The following is a 23998-nucleotide window of genomic DNA, read 5'->3' as shown; positions in this document are numbered from 1 at the left end:
TGTCATTCATTTTAGATTGTAACGTTGCATGAAGCGAACAGTGTGTCACTTTGTGTCGCGCAAATCTACACAAACATACACAAATCTACATGGGGGGTTCACGGCCAAATACATATAATTTAGAAAGTACTTGTAGAATTGGCCTCAGATCTTAAAAGGATATTTCACTTTAAAAACTTTTTTGGGTCATTGTATATTCTACTCAGGCTTTTGTGACACCCCAGGCAGCTTTTAAGTTGCTCGATTCAGTATTTAGATATTTTATATTAATTTTATGCAGACACGCACCCTTCCTATACAAACCCACTGTAACTTCAAACTCCATTTTAAGCATGATAGATTCATTGACCGTACTTGGTTCTGGAGACTATACTGCCCTCCTAATACGTGAGGGGGGCATGTTTTTTCAATTACGTTTTCATATATATATATATATATATATATATATATATATGACATCTGGCCACAGTAGGTGGTTTCCATGTGTCTGAACCATGGAGTAATTTCCGCTCGAGTGAGCGGAAATTAAGCCCGGACCTCAAAGCCCGGACCTCAAACGTCATGTGTTGACGCACATGACGTCATCACCTCGGACTAGCGCCTTCTCCCGTGCTTGCGGTTATGGTTAGGTTAGGGTTTGAGGTGGGTTGTCGTGTTTCGGACCAATGACTAGTCGGACCAAACACATGCACCCAGTAGGACCCATTATTTACTATAGTAAATAATAATAAAGAAATCTCCATAAAATGTTGTAAAAGATATATACAAATTTAGCCCCATGTTCGAATGCCCCCACCGCCTGTCAAAAATAGCTAAAATCGCTAAAACTAAAGAAAGCAGCAAATGAAAAGAAATTAATACTCATCTTTTACGTTCTCTAATAACAACCTAAAACATGAACCGTGGTTGAAAAAAAACACAGTTGTCCTTTAACTATAATAAGCAGACATGAAACGTTTTGGCAACCCTGCTGAATGCTCTATCACAGTGGTTCCCAAAGTGGGGTCCGGGGACGCCTAGGGGTCCTTGAGGGGGTTCCAGGGGGTCCACTGCTAAATGATAGTTTCGAACCAAATGGACCCTTATTGGACTGTACCTCAGAGAGTGTACAAATGGAACCAAATGGACCCGTCAGAGTCCAATTTAACTCTCAGAGTTAAATTAACATTGATTGTACAATATAAATGGGGGTCCCAGAGATAGAAATGCCATTAAAAGGGGTGTCCGTACTAATGCATATCAAACTGGGGGTTCTTGAAATTAAACGGGTTGAGAATCACCGCGAGAGCCGTACAAATCTTCTCTTATGGGGGTCTTCTCTTCAAATGGGGGGTCTGCGGGCTAATTAGTGTCAATTTGGGGGTCCTTGACATGAAAAGGTTTTGGAACCACTGCTCTATGACACGGCCACACCTCCATCTGTATCCCCCCCTCTCTCCTTAAATTAATTTAGATGGCCCTGCTGTCCAAGAGAGCGGGGCGCCGGCCCGTGAGTTTGGACGACATACGGAAGGGAGGAGGCCAGGGGACTGGGTTTGGACGACATACGGAAGGGAGGAGGCCAGGGGACTGGGTTTGGGACAGTGACAGTAGCTGTAAAAAAGAAAAGTTCTTCACTGAACAGATGGGGGATCCGTGAATGAGTGACCGGGACAGGCTAGTGGCTCGTTTTCTTTTTTTCTTGCCAAATCTAATAAATGTTCTTAAATTGTCACTTAATACATTGTGAATGGTCAGTATTTTCATACCTTCTTTAGCTAAAAGTGCATTACAATGTGCTTTACATCCTGCACCAACTCTCCCACAATCGTCGAATGCTACATAGAGTCTGTAATTCAATTCTGCCCTGGAAGCTGTCATCGTCAAAACTAGAAACGTGCACTCCTTGGATTACCGGTCATCTGGGACCCCCACAAAATTATGGGGGTCCTGACCCACAGGTTGAGAACCACTGGCATGTACTGTGCCAGAGAGTGCAGGAACCCCTACCTGAACAGGGTGTCGTTGTTGGCGGGGGGCTTGGTGGGGCTGTGACAGTCGCTGTGGCCCTCGGGCACGTAGCCCCGCTGCTTGCGGAAGCTCTGCGCCCCCTTGACCACGATGGCCACGCCGTCGCGCACCCGCTTCCTCAGGCTCATGCGCCAGCGGTCCGTGATGACGCTGATGATGCCCACGGGGAAGCTGTCGGGCGGGGGCACGTCCGGGTTGCCCACTGCCAGGCTGGGGACGATCCAGATGTAGCCGGGCCCCACCAGGCCAGAGTCCGACGCCATGGTGAACAGGTACTGGGCCTCTTCATGAGAGCAGTACACCAGCAGCACCTGCATGGGGAAAGTAGAGTTATGCATTTTTCATATTTTTGTTTTATGTTTTACTCAAAAAACTGAGCACATTCCCAGTGTGCATTTCCAAACGCACCCTGTGAAATGCTAGTTTAAGCATTTTTTCACCAATTATTTTTCATTATTAGTATAGTAAGTCAAATGTTTTGTCAATTCTAGTTTCTGTTATGACGTTAGTTTAGGCGTGCAACGTTTCCACCTTGTTTAATTTGAATACCCATTATTCAGCAGTTAATTCAGGCACTGGAGTAGTGTGGTGGTGTTTACCTGCAGAAACACATTTCCTTCTCACTATATTTGGGGGTTTGCTGTTTGTTTGGTGGGCGGGGATGTTTCTGGAAGCCAGGCTACGTTTCGGGGTGGACGGGGATGTTTCTGGAAGCCAGGCTACGTTTCGGGGTGGACGGGGATGCTTCTGGAAGCCAGGCTACGTTTCGGGGTGGACGGGGATGTTTCTGGAAGCCAGGCTACGTTTCGGGGTGGACGGGGATGTTTCTGGAAGCCAGGCTACGTTTCGGGGTGGGCGGGGATGTTTCTGGAAGCCAGGCTACGTTTCGGGGTGGACGGGGATGTTTCTGGAAGCCAGGCTGCGTTTCGGGGTGGACGGGGATGCTTCTGGAAGCCAGGCTGCGTTTCGGGGTGGACGGGGATGTTTCTGGAAGCCAGGCTACGTTTCGGGGTGGACGGGGATGCTTCTGGAAGCCAGGCTACGTTTCGGGGTGGACGGGGATGCTTCTGGAAGCCAGGCTACGTTTCGGGGTGGACGGGGATGTTTCTGGAAGCCAGGCTACGTTTCGGGGTGGACGGGGATGTTTCTGGAAGCCAGGCTACGTTTCGGGGTGGACGGGGATGTTTCTGGAAGCCAGGCTACGTTTCGGGGTGGACGGGGATGTTTCTGGAAGCCAGGCTACGTTTCGGGGTGGACGGGGATGCTTCTGGAAGCCAGGCTACGTTTCGGGGTGGACGGGGATGTTTCTGGAAGCCAGGCTACGTGAGAGGGCAGTGTGTGTCTGCAGGTCAACACCACCACACTACTTAAAGCAGCGATGTGATGTTGTCCATTATGTAGGGTGTAAATACAATATAACTTATAAAATCGGGGTGGTTGTATTTTGTCTCCATGCTCTTCTATTGAGACATTTAGAACGTGTCAAAGGTCATGTCTGACCTAGACACAGGATCTGACACCAATTTTGATCGGATGGTCAATTTATCCACTGAGCAAGCAGGCAGACTATTAGCCTGGAAACCAGACAAATCTGCCACAGGAAAAATAAATAAAAAGAGATTGGTCTGCAGGCACTCCTCAGTTTGAATTACATTTCGCTCATCCCAGAGTTGTGACCAATCAGAGACCAGTCCACTATTCAAAGTGAGCAAGCTCACAACTCGCTGCAGTGCGATATGTTGTGAGCTTGTAGATCGCCTATTTTCAGCATGCAACAAAATGCACTGCCAAAATATTTTTTGACGACCAAATCAACTGTAGATTTAGACGACTAAAACTAGACTAAAACTAAATTGCATTTTACCCAAAAGACTATGACTAAGGCCTGGGCCGTGGCTCAGCAGTCCAGGCACCTTGGCCGGTAGCCCGAGCCTGGCAGTGTGCCGTGGGTTCGACTCCCAATCCCGACGGCCTTTACTGCATGTCACTCCCCCATCTCTCTCCCCCATTTCCTGTCAGCCTGTCTGTCCCTCTATAAAACATATAAAATAAAGGCGAAAGCCGCAAAAAAAAAAACATTTAAAAAAGAAAAGACTATGACTAAAACTGCACAGACTGCCGCGCTATGAGCTTGCAGATCTGCTTTTTTTTATCATGAAATATGTGTCTCAAATGTTCGAATATTCTTTCACAGCGTGCATTTCTAACTCAAATCTTTGCTTCTGGGGGGTCCCTGGTACAAAACCTTTTCAGATGGGGGTCGGCGGCTGAATACATTTTTGAGGTCCTTGACATGAAAATAGTTTGAGAACCACTGATACAGAAACACAAGGTTTAGGGCAAAAGTTAACCACAACAACCCCCGGCCGGGCATATACTGTACCTGGGCGTCGACCTGCTGCAGGAGGCGGCGCGCGCGGATGTCGTTGAGGCCATCGGCGGACATGTCGAAGGTGAGCACGTCCTGGAGCTCCCAGATGAAGTAGCTGGTGTCGGTGAAGGTCTTGATGTAGTCCACGTAGGTCTCGTAGCCCGGGTACAGGCTGGTGATGACCACGAAGCTGTCCCAGTTGTACTCCTCCATCACCTTGAACATGCCGTTGATCTGCTGCTCGATGGACGCGCCCAGCTGGAGGAAGCTGGAGCCCTCACCCTGCCGAGAGGTGGACGCCAGTTACACTTAGAGACGCACAACGTAATCGGAGTATAAGTCGGTGGAACATACAATGACATTTTCTAGGGTGTTCAACTGGGTGACCAGGGGGCAACTCTTGTTCTCATTTCAAGAACCGGCAGTTTACTATAGGAGGGTGTGTCGTACACCCCGTAACTCTGAGAGTGTGCAAATTTGTACACTCTCCAAATGGACACGTAACCTTGATGTCATGGACACTGGTCTACATTTTGTCTCAGTAAGACAGCCCTCCCCTGTGCAGCAAAGCATTATGGTGATTGTAGTAATCCAGCAGTGAGACCAGAGTCTCTGACATCACAGACACTTTGAAAAACTAACATATCTAAAAACACATATTATTCCCCACATAAAATCATCAGGAAAGTGTTTCTTGTCTCCCAAACATCATTAAAATAAGATCTGGTTGCAAAGGGGGTGAAGTGGCCCTTTTTATGACCTCAATTACACCTACACAGCCTGAACTTTGAACATTCAGTGGATGTTCTGTGGTCTGGGGTTTTCTCTGTTCTGAAGCCTTTTGAGCTGCAATGAAAACAGTCAAAATTCCTCCACAGTGACATCTGCTGGCAAATTGTTATGTCATATGATTTGTGGACTGTTACATCACAGTCCAGAGGCAAATCAGGCACTTGTTTGAGCCAGAAAACCCCAAACCACAGAAAATCTACTAAAAAATAAATAAAAATACGCTTTTTATTATGTCACCGCAGACCTTTAATAGTCACATATAGTCTAGTAGCCAGCCCATAGAGCCCCATTGTGAACCCGGACATGTTGAGTACACCAAGATTTTATGTTAGACATGTTTAGTATGGATCCCCAGCATGTAGAAACTGCCGGATGCTAACTTGCATATGTTGAGCAATTTTCATAATTGGCATAATATGTGACCATACCATACAATAGAAGGCAAAATATTAAAAATGTCATCATGCTTTATGTAGCATGTGACATGTCAAACTATTTTCATGATGCTGAATCCATTCTGAATGCTGAATCCATTCCAAGCATTAGTTTTGCAAAAAAAAACACTCATTGGGCTAAAAACGGCCAATGCCGCCATCACAAATTGATGATGTCAGTACATTTGGGCAAGTGGGCATGGCCGTTCTATAGGTTGTTAATGGTATGGTCACATATTATGCCAATTATGAAAATTGCTCAACATATGCAAGTTAGCATCCGGCAGTTTCTACATGCTGGGGACCCATACTAAACATTTCTAACATAAAACGTTGGTGTACTCAACATGTCCGGGTTCACTTTTTGGCTACTAGGCTAATACTGTAAGTAGAGAGCAGAGAGAAAAATGTTGTTCCTCAAAGAATGAAGGATACCAGGTTAGGATCAAGCAACATGCGCTATAATTTGTTCTGTCCATGAAAAGAAAATCCAAAAAATATATAATAATAATTATTAAAAAATATCTATTGAAACAAAGGTGGCAATATATGTGATTGCGTGGAAATATTAGTGCTAGGGGCGAGGTGGAGTCCGAAGATATCAGTCTTCAGACCAAGGCAGACTATTGGGAGTGAACCTGCAGTTCTGATTGCAATGGGTTGAGGTTCATTATACACACAGATTACATACACAAAGATGAGCAGCAGCTAGGGAAGTCCTCCAGAAGAAATGTATTCACTTGAACCCTAGTGTCCATATTCTGGATCTACAAGCTCACAACTTACAACGTGCCGCAATGTGACGCGTTGTGAGCTTGTAAATCGGCTATTTTTAAGAGATTTGGTGACTGTAGACTAGAGGGGATCTAGGATCTATAGTAAGTGGTCAAGCCCAGTTTAGTAAGATGGTGTCGTTTGCCAAAAAGAACAGATCTACTCTACCAACAACGCATCAGCGTGCCATTGCAGATCATTTTGTTTTGAGGCAAGCACCACTCTTGCACGACAGAATTAAGCTCCACGCTTTGTCAGGCCCGCGCACAATCGATTTGCTCTGGCTAATGAGAAGAAATTGTAAGATCATCATTCAATTGGCTTTCTAGATATGGCTAGAGGTTTTCCAGGATATTGCCATGCATGGATGTGTGCACGAGGGCTGGATATTTAATCAGAAGTATAATCACAATCTGTGATGTTACCTTATACCAGGGGACATGACCCACAATCTAATCAAAGATATGGCCCCCATAAGCAAAATGAGCAACACAATTATCATCACCCCCTTTACGTCTGTGTGTTGGTTAGAAAAAGTATTGGCCAAAGGAAAAGTTTAAAAAAGCGCTTCTGACAAAACCAGCTAACTCCATTGGATCCTCAAACTGTCTTCTAAACCAGCTAACTCCACCAGAGGGTGTGGAGTTAGCTGGTTTAGCCCTCTCCCAGTGGGTAGAGCAGCTTGGAGATCCATTGTCAGCTGTTCTTACCAATGATGGACAAAACCTCCTAACTCTACTTGAGCTGGATTTGGATAGTGGTGATAGTATAATATAACACATGTACATATTTGACAATATATAAAGTCACAATACGAACTTTGATGATGCACTATTGCTTTGTTTGAAAAATATAAGGTTTTCTTAATTGCCAAAAACCTTTAACACAAATAATGATCCTAATGAATACAGACATGACCTCTTCACACTTCTCTCTTCCCCATATCGCCATGCCTCATGTGCAATGAGGCCAATTCACACCTAACGTTGGAATGTCACACCTGTACCTGACCTAACTGTGTGGCCCTAACATGTACTGCACACGCACGCACGCACGCACGCACGCACGCACGCACGCACACGCACACGCACACACACACACACCCCAACTATAAACATGCAGTACAATTTTGTACAAACAGGTTTTTCAGACGAAAGAACCCCTTAGCTGAGATACAGATTAAGCAGGGACCCCCCACTACATATTGGATTCATGTTAAGTGTGTGTTTTCAGACATCTAAGGACTTAAACCCTAATACTTTGTAAACTTTACCGTATCAAAAAAAATTGGCAGCCCCCGTGCCCACCTGCAGTATCTCTGAGGATCCCTTAGGGATCCTGGACCCCCTGTCGAAGACCCCCCTGCTCTAAATGAAGACTAAGGATATGAAGGTGTAGTAGGCTGTGTGTGTATATATATATATATATATATATATATATATATATATATATATATAGGGACCAGTTGTTTAGTTCTGGGGGTCTGCAGGTTCATTTATCACATTAACCCATGTGTCTCCTGTTGCCACACCCACTCCGGCTATACCAGCCCTATACTTTGCTTTTACAAATGTGCACGGACGGCACACACTGGAAACCCCAGAGCGTTGATTCATGGCTATCACACTCCTGTGCTTAACCCATTCTGGACGGGATCGCCTTTTGGTGTTTAAAGCATTATGTTATACTTTAGCTATTGAAAAATAGCAGATCTACAAGCTCACAGCGCGGCACAGATTGCCCCGCTACAAGCTTGTAGGTCTGCTATTATTTTTAAATCGTGAAAATGCGGCACAAATCTTTGAATATATATTCTTTCAGCGCGAACGTTTTTAACTCAAATCTTTGCTACTGAGAGGTTCCTGGAATAACATATTTTCAGATGGGGGTCATGGCCAATTACATATCATTTTTGGGGTCCTTGACATGAAATATTGAGCACCACTGATACAGAAGCATAGGTATTTCAGAAGAGGATTTAGAAGACATTTTTTTAAATTTCGACGTCGGGCCTAAATGGGTTAAACGAGAACTCTGGACTTTCACAGTGAATTCTCTGTGTTTTCATTTATTCCCTCCAAACACAACGACCTTCAGAGCAACGCAGGAGGGCAAGGTGCCTGCTGATTAATTTATACGCCTTGGGTCTTCAACAGGGTGTCCGAGACCCCTATAGGATATCCTCAGAGTTACTACACAAATCTTTGCGTGATAGGAACTTTTTTATTTTTTTGTACATAAAACCTACTGTAGCATCCCTATTTTGGGGGAAACATTCACCAAAAATATCAGCTCTAGAAGCTCACAATGCATCACAGTTGTAAGCTCTAGAAGCTCACAATGCATCACAGTTGTAAGCTTGTAGGTTGGCTTTTTTCAGTGAAGAGCTTTGGTGTAGAGGGGATGGGGAAATAAAAGACCAGGTCCATTTTACTAAGTATTCAGGGTTTAAGTGATTCAAAGTCTGAACAATAAGAATGTAATATTAATACAATATACATTTAGAAAAGATTGTGTAAACAAACAAACAATTAAACAAAATGTACACTACACTTATGATAGAGCTATCAAACGAGTTCTATGGAACTATAGTAGTCTATGAAATGTATGGACACGTTTAATCTAATCTGTGACATACATTTCTAAACAATATGTAGCGCTTCATCTCTCTCAGCTGAGGGATCCTTGGCCTTAAAAAACACATACGTATAAGAAATCATCAGGTGTAGTTTTGAATGGAATCTCCACATGGATAGTTCAGTACCATGGATAGTGACAGACTCTTCCCTGGCTTGGAGATTGACTCCAGGGCCACGGACAGCGACCATTCCCTTCCAAGCAATCTGGGTATCCATCGGCAAAACAGAGGAAAATCAGCACCCTCTTTTCTGACGTTAGTCAACGAGAGAGACTACCTCCCAAGTGGTGGTGGGCTAATAACCCTAACCAATAGTAAACAGAGGCTGGATGGATCGCAACGCTAATCTTCACCCCAATATTAAATTGTGCCCCAAAGACGAGAATCGCCCCAGCAGGGGTGGGACATTTCTAAGAGTTAGACATGAAACAGCGACTCTGAGAGTCTACAAAGCAACCGTCCATAAGGCTCTATTTTGGTTGCATATGTAATCTCTCTAAAAGGGTGGATTTTTACTGTATACACTAGTCAAGATAAATTGAATTCATACAGAGAATAATGCACATTTCAAAGTACATATCATTTTAATGAGGCACTTTGATGTTGAATTAGTTGAATTTCCAGTCCAATAAAGCCATGCATGATTGTGATTCAGATGGTACAGTGTTGGTTGAGTTTCATAACTCCACTACGTAGTTCAGACAAGTCATTGGTCCGACAAATGACAACCCACCTCATCTCCTAACCTAACCTTAACCGTAAGCACGGGAGCAGACGCTAGTCCGACATGCGGATGAATGTCGGACTAATGCCCTGTCTGAAAAGCGTCCACCTCCCCACTAATGGACGTGGAGTAATAAAGGGAATGAGATAAAGTGTGGCATTTAACCGGGTACATTCAGTGCTTTCCTTGTGATGTGAAATATAAACAGTAAACAGTAATCCATTAGGAGGTGCCCTTTAAAGACGTAGATGAAATTAATTTTGCACTCACTTAGAGTGTACCAGTGGTCATAATGAGGACACACCTATCATTAGATGCCAAACAATTTGAAAGATTTGAATCCATATTTGTGTATTCTTATGTCAATTTTTTTTTAATGACTTCCCGTCAAACGCAAACGTACCTGACGGCAAACCCTTATGAATATGTATGAATTAAATCACCTGTTTGATTGCCATAGCTCATGTGCCTCCACTTGCAACCTGATTTTCATTAAGCAGACGCTCTCTGGCTTATACCCAGCTCAAGATGACGGCCAGACGGTGCATGACTCATTTTCAACTAAAACAGCTCATTAAAGCATGTATCTGTAAACATTTGAGGTGCGCAATAAGCATAATGCAGTACATTGTCTGCCTCACTGCACGATGAGAAAGAAACTGTTTATATCTGTGTGTGTGTGCGTGCATGCGTGCATGTGTGTGTGCGTGCGTCAGTCATGTGTGAAATGACTGCTGTTGGCAGGGTGATGAAGAGGACGCAGACAGGTGGAACACAATCACAAGATCATTAAACACTACTGAAGCAATCAGATCATAGGATGAGTTCTTAACCACTCTAAGCCCAGCTTCCACACTCTGGGGGTAACGTTGGCCACAGACAATTGCAGATCTACACGCTCACAATCTGTCACATTGTGGCAAACTTTCGGCTTGTAGTTCTGCTATTGTGTGTGTGTGTGTGTGTGTGTGTGTGTGTGTGTGCGTAAAGTGTAAAGTAACTAAATACATTCACTTAAGTAATGTACGAATGTGTACTTTACTTGAGTATTTTCAATACTTTAACTTCTATTTCACTACATCTCAGAGGCTATAAAACAGGCTATAAAAATCATGGATCAAAAACCGATGAGATGGCACCTTTGTGGTATCTTAAAAAAACACAACCTTTTTACGTTTGAAAGCTTTGTGTTTTTTTCTACTACCAAATTGTTTTTTAAATGTTTACATGGTCATGTTTCACCTTTGTTCTCTGGACTGGTTGATAGACTTCCGAGCTCTGGTAGAGCAACCACACAAGCCTCAACAAGTGGTAACTGTATTGTTCCCAGGTGTAACAACTCACTCGGACAGTCTGCCTTCTCAGTAAAGGGAGCAAACTCATGGAACTCTTTGTATTGTATTGTATTTTTTAAACTATAGTGTCACTGTATTTTTTAGAAAAGTCTCCTGGGGACAAGTGGTGAAAACTAGCACACGTGCTAACACACTGTAAACGATGCATCTACTAATTGTACAACTGTGTAATGAGCAATGTAATTGTTATGTCCATATCAAATAAATAAACATAAACATAAACATACATATTGTACTTTAGTTACTTTGATTATTACATTAACCACTTCAGCCCTATATACATTTCGGCCATTTGAATATTAGTCGAAGTATTTGGAAACTTGAAATTGGACATGTACTTTCTACTTTTGGTTACTTTCAGTACATTTTGATGCCAATATACTTAGGTTAGGGTACGTTTAGAATTTCCGGAGTTTAAGTTGTATGGGAGTATTTCTATATTGCAGTATTGATACTTTTACATTTGAGTATACTTTTTTTTCCCAGCACTGCCCTACATGCACTCGGAGCACGGAACAATCCTATCCCTGGGCTTTCTCTCTGTTAATAAGGAACACAAGGCCTGTCCTTCAATCCCCTACACAGGAGCTGTCCGCCCTGCACACAGACGAAGGACCCGGAGGCCAGCCCGCCGCATATTACATCCAGCGCGGTGCAGCGAGGGATCGTAATGCACATCAATCTGCTCGTTTGCTCACTGTCCCTCAGCAAATCAGTCAAAGTTATTGCCTCATTTCTGCACATGCGGCCGCTTTCCCGAGCACCACTGTGACTTCTGCTGAATCCATGTTGGGTTTGCCAGGCATGTGAGAAGGCATTCAGAAACTTTTTCTCTATACATCAGGTTCCAATTAACTCGTATGGGTCTGTAAACTCTTGAGGGTGGTACCATTTGGTCGATATTACCAAGTATCCAGGCTTTATGTGGTTAAATGTCTGAAAATACACGTTAAATCCAACATATTAATAGAAAAGGTAATGTGTTAACAAACAAACGTGTCAATTTACAGTCTAAGTTCTGTATCAAATCTATGAAAAAGTTTTTAATACGCAACACATTTGGCTTCATCACTCTATCTCAGGCTAAGGGTTCCTGAAATATAAACATTGAAGACTATACACTTTGACTCAAGTACTGGGGTTGGGTCCTTTGTCCCCGACCGATAATGGAATGTCCAAACTAGGGACGCCGCAGGTTGACAGTGGTTAAATGCAATCTCCAGCAATCCATTACAAGGAATGAAAGTGTAATACTTCTCTACTGGATCACCCGGCAGAGCTGCCTGGCGACAGATGTCGTCTCAACACTTTGCCAGTTAACTTCTGTATTAAACTGGTCGACGATTGCTCTCCCTCTGTGAGAGCTTTATAGGCACGACTAAAATGTCCCCTTTCAGTTAGAGAGCAGCAGTTTATTGTACACGAAGGCTCACACTGAGAGTGTAATCTCGGAGAAGATTACAGCCGTCGAGTCAAGAGCTTAGCTTCTCTACAGGCAAAGATGCACATTCACCCAGGGCAAACAAAAAAATCTACATTGTAACTTGTAATCTGTTTACAAAATACAGATGTAAAGTTGTCATGTTTGGCCAGCGAAAGGGCTTAAACAATTCCTTTGGATTTTTTCTTTCACAGACACAGATACATCGCGATGGGTCCATTTGGGGTGGGAGTGTATAAATGGAACCCAATCGTATGGTTCCATGTGTATACTCAACACTAAGGATTGATTGCTTCCCGTCTTTGTTAAAAATGTGTTTGAGTGTTGTCACTGCTGTTGTATCCTATTGTACCAGGAGGCCCCACCGGGAGGACATGGAGCCTCCGTCCTACTCCTCCCACCCAACACTCCCGGCTGACAGGTGCCGCCCCCAGTAGTGTGTGCAGTGACAATTGTCACCCTCCCCGTCTGGCTTCCCTCGCCCGAACACAGGCCAATTGTGTTCGGATATAAACGCTTGACAAAGCCAGATGCACCGCCGTGGATTTAAACCAACAACCTATGCAGTGGTGGGCAGGCACTTTACCACCTTCCACCCGAGGACCCCGATTATCCTTTTTTAAGTCTATGTATACTTTGTCTTACAAGTTACAATGGTGTCATGCTTTGAAAATAGGCCTACAATAGCAGACAAGCTGACAACCCGTTGCTTGTCTGCTATTTTCAAAGCATAAATGTGTCTCTCTCTCTCCCCCCCTCTCTGCCTCCATCACTATACACACCTTTCAGACAATCTGTCGCCGCATGGGATCTCTCTCTCTCTCTCTCTCTCTCTCTCTCTCTCTCTCTCTCTCTCTCTCTCTCTCTCTCTCGCTCTCTCTCTCTCTCTCTCTCTCTCTCTCTCTCTCTCTCTCTCTCTCTCTCTCTCTCTCTCTCTCTCCTCGCCTGCTCTCTCAATTCAATTTTCGACTAAATTCAATTCGGTGAGAGATTTATTGCCATGAAGCAATGTGTGATGTTTACACCTCGAGGACTGATAGCAGGTTGGGTGGAATTCCATGTGGCAAGATGGAAAGACGATAATAGTCCACAATTATAAGAAGTGGAGAAAGATAAAGAAAAAGGAATGCCATAAACGCTTCACTGTCTGTCTGTCTGTCTGTCTGTCTGTCTGTCTGTCTGTCTGTCTGTCTGTCTGTCTGTCTGTCTGTCTGTCTGTCTGTCTGTCTGTCTGTCTGTCTGTATGTCTGTCTGTATGTCTGTCTCTCGCTCTCTCACTCTCTCTGTCTTTGTGCGTGCGTGCATGCGTGCGTGCGTGTTTGTGTGACTAATGGACACGGGGCTCTACTTTCGGCTGCGGCATATGTCCGCCTTGCTACCAACACAGCGTGACGTGGGGGCCTTGGCAACACGGGCCGTTGTGGCGTGCGTGCGTGGCATGTGCCCAGGGCCCCGTGTCCACCTGACGTCACGTGACGTGGGCCCTTTGCGCAGGGAGCCGGTTGCAACAGACGGGCCATGCACACGCTCCCGTCACTGTGCCCTTTTCCCTCAGAACAGAAGCTGGTGCCTGTCCAGAGAGCCGTAGAAAGACAGGGTTCGGGGTTGGCGCGCGATATCGCAAAGGAGTCGCCACTGATCCATGCATGGAACGTACCTGCACCTGCACCCCCAGAGACGGAATTCATTAATTTCAGATTAGTAGGCCTATTCAGATTTATTTTTTTATTTTATTATTTATTATTTAAAGTAAAAAGTAGCAATATCTAGAACTAATCTGGGGCAATCCATGCTGGCCCCATCCATGTCTGTGCTGGAGAAAGCTTTGGTTAATGACCCATTCGGAAGGGGGTTAATATCAGATTTCTACGCCCTATTGGTTGACTTTTCTCCGGAATCCTCGGAAGATAGGCTTAATGCCTGGAGAACAGATATTCAGGAGGATTTAACAGTGGAACAATGGAGTACGGCTTGTGCACAAGCTCAATCCCAGACTGGGAATACTCGTCTAAAACTTCTACAATACAATTGGCTTATGAGAGTGTACATTACACCAGTGAAACTTAATAAGTATAATTGTAATATTCCAGATGTATGCACCAGATGCGGTGAAGATAGAGGCACATTGTTCCACTGTCTATGGTCCTGTCCAAAATTGATTGAGTTTTGGGGGAAGGTCGGGCAGGAAATACAGAAGATTTTGTCAATAAATATTGTACCAGAACCAAAGTTCTTCCTGCTCGGTCTATATCCGGAGGGACACAAGATAAAGCGTAATGAACAAATGTTTATAGATATATGTCTTTTACAAGCTAAGAGAGTGATAGCATTGACCTGGAAGAGGCCGGACAAACCAAGTATTACACAGTGGTTCAGAGAATTGTCTTTATGTCTACCTTTGGAAAAGATTGCATACATTCTTAAGGACAAACAAGAAATGTTTCAGGAGGTGTGGGGCCGTTTTATGAGATACATAAAGAACAATAATTTGTCACATCTAATGGATGGAGCTGAAGAGGAGTAGTGCTGTTGTTGTTGTTGTTTTTTGTTTTGTTTTGTTGTTTTTGGTTATTGTTGTTTTGCTTTCTTTATATCAGTAATTGTCTTGTACTGTTCATTGTTGTTTTTTGTATATGTGTATTGTCATTTGTGTGTAAAAAGGAAAATAAATATATTGTTGAAAAAAAAAAAAAAAGTAGCAATATCACAATCGTCCCCAATTCCTAAAATCATGACCTAAGTCATTTTTTGTGGAACCTAAATCAGCTCTCCATGACACTGGCCACAGTGGCCACCTCTGGTAAAATCGCCGATATCCTTAATGAAAAGATCATGCTGTCCCCGCCCCTGTAGTATAATGATCTATGTCAAGAGTGTGACCAAGTCTTGGCCTAATAAGTCTGGAGTAAGTGACTTACTCCTTAGGCCTCCTTAGGCCATTCATTTGACCTAAGTCAGGTTTACAATTGCCTATAAGTTAAAACACAAAATAACCTAATAAAGTAATATGTTACATAACTGACACAGTAATGTCAATATTGTCATAATTTGTTACAAACATGTTGGGCGAAATGATTAAGAAATACCATGTACTGTAGCTTGTTTTTTTCTGTTTTCTGAACAACTTGAACAAAAACACATGGGCCATTATTTTGGCAAGGTAGAAATACTCAAACAGCTTGCAAACGTAGAAACGTATTGCCATCAAAATATACTTCCTAAAGTACAAGTAGGCTACTGATTATGCAGAATGTATACGTTTTCAAATGCATTATACAATATTTAGAAACTAGCAGATCTACCACAACTACATCTATTATGTTCTCCATTCACGAAAAAAAGAACCGACATTTCATCTGCAGCCGTGCTGGGAGGATAAAGTTATTCCGAGACAACAATAATAATAATAATAATAATATGCTCATTGTATCCGTCTGCTCACCGTCGTGGTATTATTGGATTTGGGCAGTGTACGGTTTTGGAGAGCTGATTGTGTTATTATCATAATACTGTATATAGAGCATGTAGTAATTCACCCCCTGACCTTGCAGTGGTGGAATGGAATTAAGTACATTTACTTAAACACAATCATGTTATTTTTTTTACTTGAGTAAATATCTGACCATGTATAAAGTCACCGTACCAACTTTGACGAGGCAGTATTGTGTCAGTATTGCAGTATGTTTATTTCATTTGCCAAAAAGTTAATATTCTGGAAACAGTTGGTTTCTGTCCGGCAGCAGAGATTCAATACTGTACAAGTGTACAGTGTCTCTCTATTACTAATACCGTACCGTCTCTCTCTCCATGTGGAGACATTTACTACACTACTCTCTCTCTCTCTCTCTCTCTCTCTCTCTCTCTCTCTCTCTCTCTCTGTGGAGACAGGCCAACCTGGACTGTATGTGTGCCACTGCATGGTCTCAGACTGCAAAAGGAGGCCAGGCAGGCAGGGAGGGAGACAAACTGGGTTTAGGACACGAGAAAGTGAGACAAAAAAAGACTAGAGGGTTGGATGAAGTTCACGGCGGAGCACATGACTTGTCCCTATCCAAAAACACTCGACTCCGATGCCATTCATGAAAACAAACTGTACATTTCAAACTGTTGAGTGGGCTAATGGGTATAAAAACTATAAATGGAAAGAAAGAATATGGGTTAATGCCATGTGTGCTACAGGGGATACGAATGGTCACGTTTTGTTGAAGGCCAAAGGTAAAATATACGTATGCATTGCCATCATTGCTGTTTAACATCCTGATGTCTTTTTTCTCCAAACATTGGGATATAATGCAACACAAGAGACACTTTTTTTGTTGTTTCGTTAGTTCAGCTGGAACTAATTAACCAGAACCAGGTTTAGGTTATTTTGAATGCTTAGCTCCAGTTTGATACTCTTGCTGTGCTATTTACATTATTATTTTACTAACTAGCTGCACTTTAACTATTACAAATGGAATTGTAATTTATTCCTAGATCAATGGTTCTCAAACATTTACATTTCAGGCCCCCCCCCCCCAAAATGTTTACTGGTTCCATTTGCCGGTTGCCTTTTGCACACTCTCAGAGCTACAGACCTGTAAGGGTCCATTTGGAACCCCTTCAAGGAACCCTGAGGGTCCCCTGGAGGCCTGGACCCCACTTTGAGAACCAATGTCCTAAAGTTTTTTTTGACCGACACGCAAGTTCTGTGTGTAGGAATTGGTATTGGGAAGGAAAAAACGGCATTGATACATTAGATACATTCTGGTCCCCACAGATCACATCACGGTACTGCCTATCCTGGCCGAATTATGAAACATTATCGCTTCCTGGCACCAGAGTGAGAGAGCGTGGGGATTTTCCTTGAAACGCTGGCACTCCATCAGGCGAGTGTATGATGTTGAGCGGGCGGTGCCGTTAGTGCTGCTCTGCCGGACCAGGCATAGGGACATAAATCCTCCGGGGTTGAGCGCAGCCCAGCGTTCCTCGAGGCTCTTTAACATTCCAGGCATGCAAGTTAGCCATGATTACTGCTATCGATTGATTCCTCCGTTACATCTACAGCACTGGAACAAGCCGGTGAAAAATGTTTGATGTGACTGATATTGTTTGATAGGGAAGCTATAGCTTATATATATGTTTTGTTTCACTTCCAATGAGAAGACTGTTGGGAAACGCATGGCACAGTAATGCATTCACCCTTCTCATAGTTTGGATTATTTAGTTTTGACTTATTTATCTCAAGTTCAGCTTAGTTACACTATTTCGTTGTGTAGATATGTTATTTTTGAAAATGTTCTCATTTTAAGTTAAGTTCATTTTGCAAATGCACAACAAAGTTTCAGTTACTTAATTTTGGAAAGCTTTCTTTCTTTCTTTCTTTCTTTCTTTCTTTCTTTCTTTCTCTTATTTTTTTCTATCTTTTTTTTCAGTTAAAGGGACACTTCACCCTTTTTGCAAAAACATATATGTTAATGAAGTTTAGAAGATTTAGAACACTTTCCTGGGGGTCTTTATGTGTGTAATACGTGGTTTTAGATCCTGCAGTGTCTCTGATGTCATGGACACTGCTCACTTACTTCCTGGACTACATGTTGTCTCAGTAAGACAGCCCTCGCTCCCCCTATCCACAAGGAGGAGCAACGCACCAAAGCATTATGGGAATTGTAGTCATTAACATATATTTTTTTGCAAAAAGGGTGAAGTGTCCCTTTAACTGTATTATTTATCCAATTATAGTTGTAGTGTTTTGTCCAAACATCACAAATCTGTACAAATTATCTCTATAGTCATGTGATCAACACTGCTATGCCAGATTTTTCATATTCACATCCAACTTGTCTCAGTAAGACAGCCCTCTCCCTCTCCACAAGTGCAGCAAAGCATGATGGTCATTGTAGTACTCCAGCAGTGAGACCAGTGTCCATGACATCACATACAGTACACTTTGAAATACTAAAATATTTAAAAACACAAATTACCCAAACACCATTAAAATAAGATCTGGTTGCAAAAGAGGTGAAGTGGCCCTTTAAGTAACGTCCCGGTCACAAGCTAATTATGTTTCATCCAACACAAGGTCTTTCTGAAGAGACTTCCCAACTACTTCTAGTGCCACTTGACTTTGAAAAATAAGGCCATCCTAAGACAGTAAATTGCCCTCAGTATTTTTTTATGTTGTACAATTGACAACCAAAATGAACTTGAAAGTGCTTCAGTGATTGGGGTCTGACACAGAATCTACATTTTCAGTGTTGTAAAACGTATTTCCCTAAATGCCATTATTTTAATGTTCACATCTTCTCTCAAAGCCTAGTCATGTATGAAAATACGTCCTTCACTTTAACAGCTGCTGCCTCAGTAATGGTGCCCCCCATAACCTCGGTTCTGCATTTATTATGTAATTCATTATGAATTATTTGATGTTACTGTCCCGGTGTTGGGTAATTAATTTGCGTATAAACGACCAGTGGGGAAGCGTTTAGCCACTGACTGACACCTCTTTTATCGCCCTTTGAAAAGCCAGGGGATTGAATTAAATTATTATTATTATTATTATTATTATTATTATTATTATTATTATTATTATTATTATTATTATTATTATTATTATTTGACCCCTGCATGGTGGTTTCTGGACCCTATATGAGAAGCAGTGGTCCAAGAGGACTAAATGTAATGAAATCCCCGCCACTTCTTCAGAGACAATGTACACAGCACAGAGGCACACAGGCACATTTGGACTAAAAGCATAACACGAAAAATTCCCAGGAACTTGTTTCCATTGTGTTTCTATGTATTTCGGACGTACCGACACACAGAAAGACAAACTGGACATGGACTGCCATGTCGCCATCGGAGACATAAAACATACCGACCAAATGCACCAGACTTGACTCAACACTCCAAATCAATTAACGATAACAACAGAAAGTCTCAGATCAAGGCATCAAGCCTCCGGCGCGTCTAACGCCGCTAATCAATGAGACAGGGAGATTGATCATGACTTATTGATTCCTGGGATGTCGTCCCCAAAGCTATAGTCAACAAGACAACACAGACCGATACCGCAAACTCATTCATTTTCCATACTGCATCTCACTTGATCTGGGCTCAGAGGCGATGGCAGAGATATGAGCAATAATCGGATTTCTGTCCAGGAAATGTTTAACCGTTCTGATTGAGAACATCACCCGGCGTTACCTCCGACATCGCTGGTTCTCAATATGGGGGCCGACAGAGTGTCTCCAAGTGGACACTCTCCGAGTTCACACACACACACACACACACACACACACACACACACACACACACACACACACACACACACACACACACACACACACACACACACACACACACACACAGCGTTTCAGATCTGTAAGGGACCAATTTGGACCCCCCAAAAATCATGTTATTATCTTTTTCTTCTTTTTTTTGTAAAACCTTGAAACCTTTTATTTTGATGAAAATTACATTAAAGGCGTAGTGAAACGGAAATGGTGGACATTTTATTTTGAAGTTTCAGACGGTCTCAAGTTGAAACACCGCTATGAAGTTTCTGAACCAATCAGAGCGTTGCATCCCTTCAGGCGATGGGACGGTAGCTAGGGAATGTTGCTATGCTATACGCAGCAGCGTGGTGTGTGTTTGTTTACAAATCAAATAGACAGCCAGCTGTACCAGTTTACTGTTATGTGGCTTATTTCTACCCTATAATGTTTTCAGATACATATTTTAGCGTGATGATTAAGTTGAAACCGAGTAATACACTGTCTGGATGTTATCTGGAATGGGAATAAAAACGGAGGATTTCTGTAATCAATAGCAGCTGTGCTGCACGGATGCGCACATATTGGAGAGGATACGGGTGAGCTTCATTTTTAATGGCTTTTATCGATGTTGGCCTCGACACGTCATCACGCAGCACGTTTTCGTTTTCAGGAAGTAATAAAAAATATATTTTTATGGACTTTTGATATAAAAACACACAAAAATGAGAATTTTCCCATTTTTTTGGCATCCATTGTTAGGTATGCTCATATGATGACCACGGAGATGGTCTAAAAGTGTGAAAAACGTATTTTTCATTTCACTACACCTTTAAAGGTAGGCCTGTTCCATTGATCCGAAGTTCCGAACGGAATCCAATCGATTGATTGATCTTTAACGTGAACATGCTCTGAAAAGTGCACACAGCCCATATGACCACTTAACTTGGCAGAGATGAACAAAAGTTTGGGGAAATATACCAGCCTAAAACATACAGCGTGAGTGACACCCTCAGCCACATCAGCAGAGGGAGCACCCACGGATCACGATCTGGTACTACTCCATATTTAACACACCCACGGATCACGATCTGGTACTACTCCATATTTAACACAAACTCGGGGGGAGAGATCATTCTGCTACTCTGCCACCTTAAAGTGGAATGCCCTGACATCATCCATTAAACAATGTGAATCACTGGCTTCTTTCAAAATTGCACTGCAAAAGCAGCTGCAAGCTGCAATTGGACGTATATGTATATTAAATCCAGACATACACTGCTGCCATTTCCCCTTCTCTCCTCCGTAAAATATAGCTATTTGTACTTGTGGATGGCTTATTGGATGTATTATTATCGTGTTAATATTACGCTCTATTGATGAATTCACCAGTCTGTTTTTTCTTTCTTTCTTTTAACCCAAATGTTTTGTTGCACCTAATGCTGTTCACAATTTTGACTAATAAAGTATTCAATCAATAACAAAATGCAACATCCCTCAAGGACATACAATACAACAGCCTCCAAATTCCCTTATACAGCATTACACCCGGTCTATCTGTATTAGAAAAGCTCTGATTTGGACAAGTGACTTTTCCAGACGCGCGCACGTGCACACACGTACACGCGCACACGCACACACGCACACACACACACACACACACACACACACACACATACATCTCTAATATCCTTTACAACACATCATAAGCCTGCTATGAAGCGAAGCATAAATCTTAGATTTATGATAGACGACATCCCATAAAGACAATTTGGGTAATGTCATTGGGTACCCCTGATGCTATTCAAAATGTTCTTATAGCCAGAACATTCAGTAGTACAGTAATAAATATGATGTAAGTATACGGAACTGGTCAGAACTTATACACCTCTCTTGAAATAGAACAGGGGTGTACAATCAGCATGAGCATGCAGGGATTGTTATGATAATGAGACCATGGTAGATTCCACTTACTCCATCAAATGGACATTAACGTTATGTTCAGTGTCCATTCAGACTCATCATAATAGTATGATGAACAAAGAAAAATAACAAGCCTCTGAGGACCCTCTAGGGGTCCCAGGGCTCCTGCTGAAGACCCCTGAGGTAAGACTTCAGGATCTGCTATGCTGGTGCGCATCCAAGTATACGCCAAGCCTCAGGTTATCGATTGGACCTCGAAACTCAAGTTAACGAAACTTCAAACTTAGATTAAAATCCAATAATGTATTTTAGGTCTAGGTGTGTGGATGCTTATTTAAGGGGTCTTTCCATGAATTTATAATAGGGAGGAACGGTAGAGATTGCGTGTGCCTGGGCTAAATGTTGTGTCACATTTATTATGAAAAACAATCTCACAAACACAAGAGGGAGAGAGAGGGGGAAAAAAACTATTTGAAAAGCGGATTAACAGATGGAAATCGAGGGCGTTTGCGTGGATGTCATTATTCGTCTCACTGTTGGACTCTCCGTGAGCTGCATACTCAAACAGTTGTGGGCTAAAACAACTGCTGATATTCAATGTTGCTCAGTAACTAAGTACATTTACTCAAGTACTGTACTTAAGTACTGTATAGTAAGTACAATTCTGACTTTAGGTACTTCAACTTGACTTGAGCATTTCCATGTTGTAATAATGTATACCTCCACTACAACTCAGAGCACTTTTTACTGTTAGTTACTTTGCAGATTTAGATTATTATGATTTTTGTGCGTGCAGTACTTAAAATCAGCATTCAGCAAAAAGGTAGATTGTGATCTATCAGTAGACCACAAAGGTTGTGCAGGTAGACCACATGTATGCATATATATATATATATATATATATATATATATATATATATATATATATATATATATATACACACACATGCCTTAAAAATATGTAATTTAAATATAAAAAAAATATGTTTGGCATCTGCCACTAGAATAAAAGTGAGTTGATTGATTGACATCAAAAGGGGCCTGTCAGCTCAGCAATAGGCGCGCAGAACATCAGTATAGCATTCCAAAGTTATTTACAAAAAAGCCCTATTTCCCACATCCCCCCCCTCTAATTTAAATTTCCATTCCAAGTGCATTTGTCTTATTATACGCCAGCGCTGCTATTCTAAAGACCCCTCAGGTACATTCTGAACTATTTCCAGCATTGGGATATTTTATTTTTTGATGGGTAGATCTCGTTGAGCTGGATATTTTGAAAATAGCTCTCAAGTTTAAAAAAAATCACACTTGTGTGAAGTGAAGGGCGCTCTTATCATCATACATCATCATACATATACATCACATGTTTGTGTTCACAAACATTGGCATTGTGGGCATAGGAAGGGCTAGTGCCCCTCAAAAAAGTGTGCACCCCTGATCTACGGCAAGGGCGGGCGCTCAGATTAATTCAATTGGCAAATGGGTTAATGAAATGTAATAGCAATTGGCCGTGTTATTCTTTGAATTGAGGCTCATATTGGGGTGATTGAACAGGATGTCGATGTTAGGCGGTCATTAATAAATCGTCGCTACCTCGCAGTTACAATATTACCAATTCTGATTACAACGGTCACATATAGCATTTAGGCGATGTTGCTTCCTGTATTTTGGGAATTTAATTTTGTGATTTTCAAAATAAAAGACCCCACTGCTACGGGCTGCGGTGAGGGACATTTGACTGAATCACGGGAGGCAGACAAAGAGGTAGAGCTGGTGGCCTTGGGGTTAGAGTATCCTCCCTGAGATTGGAGGTCACGGTTCGATCCCCAAAGACTAGAAAAACCCTGCTTGGCACTCAGCATCAACGGTTGGTTTCGGGGTAAGTCACTGTGACATACAGTACTATCGTCATGTCCAGGGTGTGAACATATACATCGAGCTGCCTCACGCTACAGAAACAGAGATAAACTCCTGCCCTGTGGGCCACATGGCTCTGCAAAGCGGAGACCTCTCTTACTGAACAGACACTCTAGCAATGATTACTATAAGAATATAGAGCTTGACAACAACAACAACAACACAAATTGGTTCATGATAAATAAGTGCAGTCAATAACATGATAGCTTAAGTGTGTAGCTCAGTCGGTATGGATGATATGGATATACCATGGTATTGCCACTAAGTCCAAAATCGGAGCTGAATTGACGTGCAAAGAGAGTAAAGTGGAGGTCAGCTGCCTGGCTGCATCATATCATGGGCCATTTACTGCAACTGAATAAATGT

General features: G+C 42.5%; 1 protein-coding gene across 1 annotated transcript in view; it reads right to left on the bottom strand.

Moving 5' to 3' along the window:
• The window catches only part of grin2ca (glutamate receptor, ionotropic, N-methyl D-aspartate 2Ca), a gene marked incomplete at its 3' end in the record, with an annotated part of 123708 nt that overhangs the window by 53796 nt on the left and 45914 nt on the right, over nt 1-23998 (bottom strand). Inside the window, exons 3-4 of the mRNA XM_079519434.1 lie at nt 4394-4663; nt 1990-2321 (exon numbers count right to left, since the gene is read on the bottom strand). Coding sequence (XP_079375560.1) covers nt 1990-2321; nt 4394-4663 — 602 coding nt within the window. The remainder of the gene's footprint in view (nt 1-1989; nt 2322-4393; nt 4664-23998) is intronic.

Source organism: Electrona antarctica (genome assembly GCF_951216825.1).
Source record: "Electrona antarctica genome assembly, chromosome: 14".
Classification (NCBI taxonomy): domain Eukaryota; kingdom Metazoa; phylum Chordata; class Actinopteri; order Myctophiformes; family Myctophidae; genus Electrona; species Electrona antarctica.
The sequence above is the reverse complement of the archived record's forward strand: the minus strand, read 5'-3'. Positions and strand labels throughout refer to the sequence as shown.